Source organism: Salmo trutta, chromosome 26 (assembly GCF_901001165.1).
Source record: "Salmo trutta chromosome 26, fSalTru1.1, whole genome shotgun sequence".
Lineage (NCBI taxonomy): Eukaryota > Metazoa > Chordata > Actinopteri > Salmoniformes > Salmonidae > Salmo > Salmo trutta.
The window spans coordinates 3,638,762-3,648,562 of record NC_042982.1 but is presented as its reverse complement, the minus strand read 5'-3'; the positions used below and the strand labels follow the sequence as shown (position 1 = coordinate 3,648,562).

The 9,801-nt window shown below is 45.0% G+C and overlaps 1 protein-coding gene across 1 annotated transcript in view; it reads left to right on the top strand.

Moving 5' to 3' along the window:
- The window catches only part of LOC115162913 (dedicator of cytokinesis protein 10), a gene marked incomplete in the record, with an annotated part of 159,506 nt that continues 149,705 nt past the window's right edge, over window positions 1–9,801 (top strand). The window contains 1 exon segment of the mRNA XM_029714424.1: window positions 1–597. Coding sequence (XP_029570284.1) covers window positions 490–597 — 108 coding nt within the window.

Genomic DNA, 9,801 nt, shown 5'->3' with positions numbered 1-9,801 from the left:
GACCTGTGGCAGGGGCCAAACTGTAGCCATAATGGTCACTGTTATTGCAGGCCTTTTAGAATTTGTGCTTTATGACCAATTTGAACATTTCGTAGACTTGCATTCAGCAACAGATAATCCCCATCAATAGTGGGGTTGAGGCGTACTGTTTGGGAAAGCCCATCCTATGTTAATAGTTTAAAGCCTTCTTGCAGACCAGGGTTGGCCGCATGTGGTCTCGTTGGGCAGGGGGGCTTGCCTTGGAGGAGATTGGCCATTAGTTTCCGCTTCCTTTGACTCTGTAGCGCACGGGAATGAGTAGAATCTCGCTGAATAGGCATCTGTAGTCTACGCAAGCAGGGCTGCTGTGTAGTACTAGTAGCCTAGTAGGCGCAGCAGCGAGACAAGCAGGGCAGCAGAGCCGTCGCTGGCGTATACAGTGGATTTACAATAGACGAACGCGTTGAACGGCGGCGCTTGAACCAGAGGAATAGCGTTGACCGTTCTGAAATGGCAGCGGAATCGACCCGGAGATTCACGAAGAACCTGCTCAAGCCCGGGAGTGCGGCGGAGATAAGGCAGACGGCATCCAATGCTGTCAGACATTCGGCAATGACGGTGAGTCAGCGGGGGAAAACAAAGGTTACGACTGCGCCTTCTTCAGTAATGCTGAGTAGGCCTATGTTATAGAGCTCGATGTGTAGGGTTCCCCCCTGTACCCTACAGTGAAGCTATACAGCCTAGAGCCACCCATTGACTGTTGGAGATGCAAGCCGCACCATTGCACCCTGATGCTGATCCTGACGCGATTTGGGTTTAATGAACACGGCTGGTACATTTGAATTGTGATATCAACTGTCATATGGCTGCATGTTTGCGGTGAAGGGAAGTTAGTCTTGACGCTGCAAGAGACTGTTGCGTTCATGTAACGGATTTCCTTAAATGGGCTACGATGTTGCATTTGACGAGGATATGGGTCGAGGTTTGTGAACGCGTATCCTTAATGACGTTGCCCGCCTCAAGGTTTTAAATGTGTCGAAATGTGCTGCTCAAATCGAAGCAGCCGCGTTATTCTCTAGTGATTTTTTTCGGTATTTTCCATGCTGCCTCGTTAAAATAAATACATAACGGACCTGCTGGTAGCAACAGTCCTGGGCTTTCCGCGGGAAATGCCCTCCTGCCTCGGAGCCGAGGATGCTGAATGACGTAGGCAGTAGTAACATCAGCCCAGGTGTGTGTGTGTGTGTGTGTGTGTGTGTGTGTGTGTGTGTGTGTGTGTGTGTGTGGAGAGAAAAAAAACAGCGGTGCGATGGGGTGAGACAACGTAGCTTATTTTACCCCACCCATTCACACATTTCAGGATGGATTGGCATTTAATTAAGATCAATTGGCTCTGGAAGATGTGTGTGTTGTACCTACCAGTGGAGACTCCTCAGAGTAGGAAGGGGAGGACCATCCTCCTCAGTGAATTTCATACAAATAGTAAAATATACTCTAAAACTACTAAATCTATTAATATTTCACCCCAAAATGTATTAGAACACACTGTTTTGCGATGAATGTCTACAGTAGCCTCAACAGCACGCTCTGGGGTAGCACCACGGTGTAGCCAGAGGACAGCTAGTTTCCGTTCTCCTCTGGGTACATTGACTTCAATACAAAAACTAGGAGGCTCATGGTTCTCACCCCCTTCCATAGACTTACACAGTAATTATCATGACAACTTCCGGAGGACATCCTCCAACCTATTAGAGCTCTTGCAGCATGAACTGACATGTTGTCCACCCAATCAAAGGATCAGAGAATGAATCTAGTACTGAAAGCATAAGCTACAGCTAGCTAGCGCTGCAGTACATAAAATGTGGTGAGCAGTTGACTCAAAGAGAATATCAATTGTTGAACAGTTTTGAAAAAAATGTATTTCTTCAAATATGAAGGAGAAGCGAGAGAGAGATATTTTGTTGTACATTTTTCACTTGCACTTACTTAGCTAGCGAACGCAGCAAACAACCGGCTCAAACAGAGAGGGATGCTATGTTAGCTAGTTGGCTATCCAACACGGGAACTCTTCCAAGTTAAGGCAAGGTTTTGGTTTTATTAAGTTATTGCCAACGCGGCCGGCCGGTGTAACTGCTTACAGTACTGCATGACTACATGATTGTTTGCTAACGAGTTAGTAGCTATGTTGACTATGACATTAGTAAATATGGTGACAACAATGTAGGCTGTGTGTAGCGGATAGTGGTTATGGCATGAAGGTTTGGCTTGGAATTTATTTTTTTGCCTGGTCACAGTCCACAAGCAAAGGGAAAAGGTGAAAGGAGGGGAGCGTGTAGTTGCGAGAAGGAATATACATTGAGCAAAGTGATTATGCTGTTTGTATGTGACTGCTAGCAACGTGAACTGTGTTTACAGGTGATCAAGGCTGTATTCATTCCGCCAATTCTGTTTAAGAAATGTTTCTAAACAGAAGCAGACGGAACAAAATGGGGATGAACATACCTGAATTTGTCCAATAGAAAATCTTATTTGCAACTGTTGGGACTAATGATTACATCCTAGATTAGCTAGATGCAGGCGAAAGTGGGCAAGGCTGTGTTGAATGTGTCACTGTCTGTCACCATGATTACTCACATTTTTCATCCTCCCTCATCTTAAACGACACCGACCGCCACTGGCGCCTACCTGTGTGTTGTGTTTGAGGGGGGTATTAATATCTCCGCTTGGATTCTCAATTCTCCCCTATCTTTCTCATCTCATTTTATTTTCAATCATTATTTTTGTTACAGATCTTCACTATGGGTTTCTATGCTATTCTCTCTGCTTTTATCAGTACATCGGTGTCGAATGTGTGAGGTGGTATCTGTCACCCTGGCTGTCACATCAAGTCCTAACGTTACTGCCACTACAGCTCTTGAGATGACAATTATGGTTTAAGGTGAAGTTGCCCCTAGACGCTGATCTTGGTTCAATAATGCATTTTTCCCAGTAATGGTTAAGGTTGGAATTGGGGGGTAATCTGATACTAGATCTGAACTAGAGGCAGCAACAATTATAGATGAGTGGGAAAGCCCAGTGACTCAACTTACATTATGACAGGTCATTGCCCACCAGTTGTGCCAAGCCTGCAGAGTACCATACATACATACATACATACATACATACATACATACATACATACATACATACATACATACATACATACATACATACATACATACATACATGCACTGAAGAAAAATATAAACGCAACATGCAACAATTTCAAAGATGTTACAGTTTATACTGTATGAGGAAATCAGTCAATTGAAATAAATAAATTAGGCCCTAATCTATGGATTACACATGAATGGGAATACAGATATGTATCTGTTGGTCACAGATTCCTTAAAAAAAAAAAGGCAGGGGCCTGGATCAGAAAACCAGTCAGTATCTTGTCTGACCACCATTTGCTTCATGCAGAGTGACACATCTCCTTCGCATAGAGTTGATCAGGCGTGTTGGTTGTGGCCTGTGGAATGTTGTCCCACTCCTCTTCAATGGCTGTGCGAAGTTGCTGGATATTGTCGGGAACTGGAACACACTGTCGTACACATCCATCCAGAGCATCCCAAACATGCTCAATGGGTGCCATGTCTGATTATTCAAGCCATGGAAGAGCTGGGACATTTTCAGCTTCCAGGAATTGTGTACAGATCCTTGCGACACGGGGCCGTGCATTATCATGCTGAAACATGAGGTGAGGGTGGTGGATGAATGGCACGACAATGCGTCTCAGGATCTCATTAATGGTATCTCTGTGCGTTCAAATTGCCATCGATAAAATGCAGTTGTGCTCGTTGTCCGTAGCTTATGCCTGCCCATACCATAACCCCACCACTGGGCACTCTGTTCACATCAGCAAACCGATCGCTCACACAAATTCACTTTTAACAAGGTACACCTGTTAATTGAAATGCATTCCAGGTGACTACCTCATGAAGCTGGTTGAGAGAATGCCAAGAGTGTGCAAAGCTGTCATCAAGGCAAAGGGTGACTACTTCGAAGAATCTCAAATCTCAAATATATTTTGATTTGTTTACCACTTTTTTGGGCTTACTATATGATTCCATATGTGTTATTTCATAGTGTTGATGTCTTCACTATTATTCTACAATGTAGAAAATATAAAAAATAAAGAAAAACCCTTGAATGAGTAGGTGTGTCCAAACTTTTGACTGGTACTGTATATGTGTATGTACAGACAGTATATCAATAGAACAGGTGTGTACAGCAGTAGAATTATAGGATGATTCATGACTAGAATACAGTACATGCATATAAAGTGGGTAAAACAGTATATAAATATTAAAGTGACCAGTGTTCAATATCTCTATGTACATAGGGCAGCAGTCTCAAGTTGCAGGGTAGAGTACCGGGTAGTAGCCTGCTAGTGACAGTGTCTGTATTTCAGGGCAGGGTACCGGGCAGAGGCCGGCTAGTAATTACTTGTTAAAACAGTACTGGCCTGGAGATAAAAGCTGTTTTTCGGTCTCGGTCCCAGCTTTGATGCACCTGTACTGTCTCCGCCTTCTAGAGGGAACAGGCCTTAGCTCGTGTGGCTGACATCCTTGATGATCTTCTTCTTGGCCTTCCTGTGACGACGGGTGTTGTAGATGTCATGGAGGGCAGGCAGTGTTCCCCCTGGTGATGTGTTGGGCTGACCGCACCACACTCTGGAGAGCCCTGCGTTTGCTGGCTGTGCATTTGCTGTACCAGGCGGTGATGCGCCACATTTCTTCAGCCTCTGTCGGCGTGAAGGGATCGTCTCAGGTCCTCAGTGATCTGCACGTGGAGGAACTTGAATCTTTTGACCCTCTCCACTGCGCCCCCGTCGATGGGGATGGGGGGCGTGCTCTCTCTGCTGTCTCCTGTAGTCCATCATCAGCTCCTTTTGTTTTGTTGATGGTAAGGGAGAGGTTAGTTTCCTACCACCGCTCCCCCAGGGCTCTCACTTCCTCCCTGTAGACCAGGGTTCGCCAACTTTGGCCCGCGTGTGATTTTATATTTAATTGTTGGACGTAAGACTGTAAAAACACCAGCATATCATCTCCAAGGTATTCCAACTCATAATAGAGACACAGTATATATGTGATCGTATACAAACGTAATCAAGGTTTGAAATGATTATGTTTTAGTCAAATATTATATCTGTTTGGGCTTCTTGCGGTCAATTTGCGGTCTACAAATTATTTGCAATTATGTTTCGGACTCCTGACCATCTGCTAAGGAAAACATCAACCCGCGGCTGAATCTTGTTGATGATCCCTGCTTTAGGCTGTGGATTATGTCGTCAGCAAACTAGATGGTTGAGTTGTAAACAATAAATATTGATGCATTACTAGCGTGCATTAAACACAATCTGCAAACATGAGAAGTTAATTAGTGGGTAATGGTGATTTCAGAACCAAAGTGGGGGGGGGGACTTAGGCTACTTTGTCCCCCCTAATCTGATAGTGGTAGTGGGGTGATATATCAGGTGCCTACATAGTATACCCCATAGACATACATCATTTACACACACGTCAGCTCAGACAGATCCAGCCCAAAGAGGCCCAACTCATTAGCTATATCAGCAGCAGATTTCAATTTAGAATGGAAAATAAATGTGTTTTATGCAACAAATGTGAGTGCGTTGAACCAAATCGCACTCATTCGTTCTCTAATCAAACCGAATCGCACCGAATCGCTTCGAACTACGTTCCAAACTAAAAACGGATTGTTCCTGTATCATATCAGAGCCTATGTATCTAGATACATATCGAATTGTCTTGAAAGGTAAAGATGCACATCCCTAGTGACTAGTTTCTCTGCAGATGGACCAAGATAAAGGTCAGAGTCACCCTCCATCTTTCCCCATAGGGCCTGCTGGGTCCTGTGCCTCCTGAGGCTGATCAGCTTCACCGTCTCATCAGCCCTGAGGACAGGGTGGGAGAGAAGGCATAGAAATATTATCTAGATTCTATTTATATGGGGGAGGGGAACATATAGAACAAATGAATATAGGACCTCTTATGTGATTCTATGGAGGGAACCGCCCAGCCTTTTCCATTGGAATTGAAGTCAGTTTTAGGAAGTAAACTGAAATTCCATAAATTAAAGCTCATTTATTTCCAAGGGACTTCTCAATCACGCCGTTTTTGCGTTTGAAATTCAAATGACTTCCTGGATTGACTGTCTCCAATTCTAAATGTCCCAAACCCTGTAACCTAGAAGCCAGTAGTAGCTAGTAACACACACATTTTGCTGCACCTGCTATAACATCTGCTTAACTGTGTACGCGACCAATAAACTTTGATTTGATGAGGACAGCCAGCCTCTCATGTACTTCAAGCGCCCTTACAACACAGTGGGAGATGGAATGTGTTGCTGATACACAATGGCGTTGGCATACTATAATAACAGTCGAACACTGCTATTATTTGTAATTAATGTGACATTTTCCCGCCCCTTGCTTGATATCAGATAGACAGGAATATGAACTGCAATGTCAAGAGCTCTTGATCTTGTCCACGGAGATGGCAAGGCACACAATGTTGGAGTCTTTCTCTTTGAGCCGTCTGACAGGCTCGAGGCTAGTTCCGTCTCTCTCGCTCTCTCTCTACACTCTGAGACGGAGACTGTTAATCTGATCTGTTTTCTAGCAATGCACGAGGTATGGACTGTGTAATATCAGTTTGTTCTAAATAACAACACAAAAGTAGAAAAACATTATCTAGGCGGGGTCAGGGCTCAGGGTCGGCGCCATCTCTCCTGTCTACGGCCAGTACAGTCAATCGGCATCGGGTAGTTTAACACATAAAGGAAAAGCTGCCGCTGGAGTGGTTGACTCTGTGTGCACTGTAAACTTATAGGTGACGAGAGAGACATGTTGCGTAGACCAAGAGAGTAAAAAGCACTGTGGAGTTGAGTAGGAAGAGCGAGCGAGGGATATGCTTTACCAGGCATCTGAGGGACAGCTGTAATAAAGGTGAGACACTTTCCTTTTATCCCTCTCTCTCTCTCTCTCTCCCCCCCCCCTTCTACCTCAAAAAGCACAAGAATTAGGATTTTGATACCCACCATCTCAGATTGTTCTGAAATTGTTTCTGTTAGGAACAGATGAGATTGGCATTCCCGCAACATCATTTTGTTGAAATATAATTTGATCTCTGAGAAAGATAGTTGTTAGGTTTATGTCTCAATTTACATCCTGATATTACCAGGTTCTGACCACTAGATGGTGCTGTTCCAGGTGATTTTTGTATTGTATTTTTAAGAATCCCCCCTCAATATTAGAGTGAAAGATGGTTTCCTTACCCTGTAAGCAGCCTATGGACATGATATGACAGCAATCCATGCGTTGGCTTTGTTTTCCACTGTTTCAAATAGGTACCATTCACTTGCATTGGATTTGTGCTACACATGGGGTGGCAGGTAGCATAGTGGTTAGAGCGTTGGACTAGAAACCAAAAGGTTGCTAGATCGAATCCCCGAGCTGACAAGGTAACAATCTGCCGTTCTGCCCCTGAACAAGGCAGGTAACCCACTGTTCCTAAGCCGTCATTGTAAATAAGAATGTGTTCTTAACTGACTTACCTAGTTAAAAAAAAACATGCTAAAAAGTTAGCATTTTAAACAGTGGCCAGGTAAACAAAACCAAAGCATAGGATGCTGTCATACCTTGTCCATAAACTGCTTACATGATAAGGAAACCAATATGTAATTTGGGTGAGCTATCCTTTTACCATTGAGGGGAGTGGGATTCTTTCAAATAAATATCCCCTAATAGTAGAAACAGCACCATCTATTAGTCAGAACCTGGTAAAATCAGGATGTAGAATGGGACATAAACCTAGCAACTTCAATGACTCATTTCTCTGAATAGGGGTTAAAAACCATCACCAAATTCACTGAGAAGACATAACATAGGATGAATAAACAATACTCCAAGCCACAGCTCCATACTACTTGTCAGACATATAGAACTTATACTGTATACTCCAGTGGAGGCTGGTGGGAGGAGCTATAGGAGGACGGGCTCATTGTTATGGTGGGAATGGAGTCAAACGGGGTTCCCATATGTTTGATGTATTTGATACCGTTCCATACATTCCATTCCAGCCATTACAATGAGCCCGTCCTCCATGGGGGGCTTTTGACAATTTCTTTGGATTCCTTATTGTTAGAGAAATGTTTGTTCCATATTGAATGTTAGGTACTATATTTATTGAATAGTCTATGAATCCTATCAATTAAAAAAAGGCCAATTTGGGTGCAATCAATTAGCTTAATTTCTCAGGGTTTAATTATATTTCAACAAAATAATGTTGAAGGAATGCTAATCTTATCTATCTCTAACTACAGAAATGATTTCAGGGGCGTCCCGAGTGGCGCAGTGCCACTAGAGATTCTGGGTTCGAGTCCAGGCTGTGTCGCAGCCGGGCCGCGACCAGGAGACCCATGGGGCGGCGCACAATTGGCCCAGCGTCGGTTAGGGGAGGGTTTGGTGGGCAGGGATGTCCTTGTCCCATGTGCACTAGTGACTCCTGTGGGTGGCCGGGCGCAGTGCACTCTGACACAGTCGCCAGGTGAACGGTGTTTCCTCTGACATATTGGTGTGGCTGGCTTCCGGGTTAAGTGGGCATTGTGTCAAGAAGCAGTGCGGCTTGGTTGGGTTGTGTTTTGGAGGACGCACGGCTCGAGACCTTCGGGAGTTGCAGCAATGAGATAAGACTGTAACTACCAATTGGATACCATGAAATTGGGGGAGAAAAAGGGGGGGGGAAACAAGTTACAAAAAAAACAAGAAAGGATTTCAGATCAATCTGAGATGGTGGGTGTCATGGCTTGCTGAAATGACATGGAACCACCCTCTGTCTCATCTCTCTCTCTCGCTCTTCATCGCTCTCTCTCTCTCTCGCACCTTTTCATCTCTCTCTCTCTTCCACTCTTGGCACCTCTTCATCTCTCTCTCTCTTCCCCTCTTGGCACCTCTTCATCTCTCCCTCTCTTCCCCTCTTGGCACCTCTTCATCTCTCTCTCTCTCTTCCCCCTCTTGGCACCTCTTCATCTCTTTCTCTCTCTCTTCCCCTCTTGGCACCTCTTCATCTCTCGCTCTCTCTTCCCCTCTTGGCACCTCTTCATCTCTCTCTCTCTTCCCCTCTTGGCACCTCTTCATCTCTCTCTCTCTTCCCCTCTTGGCACCTCTTCATCTCTCTCTCTCTTCCCCTCTTGGCACCTTTTCATCTCTCTCTCTCTTCCCCTCTTGGCACCTTTTCATCTCTCTCTCTCTTCCCCTCTTGGCACCTCTTCATCTCTCTCTCTCTTCCCCTCTTGGCACCTTTTCATCTCTCTCTCTCTTCCCCTCTTGGCACCTCTTCATCTCTCTCTCTCTTCCCCTCTTGGCACCTCTTCATCTCTCTCTCTCTCTTCCCCTCTTGGCACCTCTTCATCTCTCTCTCGCTTCCCCCTCTTGGCACCTCTTCATCTCTCTCTCTCTTCCCCTCTTGGCACCTCTTCATCTCTCTCTCTCTTCCCCTCTTGGCACCTCTTCATCTCTCTCTCTCTCTTCCCCTCTTGGCACCTCTTCATCTCTTTCTCTCTCTTCCCTCTTGGCACCTTTTCATCTCTCTCTCGCTTCCCCTCTTGGCACCTCTTCATCTCTCGCTCTCTCTCTCTCTCCCTCTTCCCCTCTTGGCACCTCTTCATCTCTCTCTCTCTCTCTCTCTCTCTCTCTCTCTCTCTCTCTTCCCCTCTTGGCACCTCTTCATCTCTCTCTCTCTCTCTCCTTCTCTCTCTCTC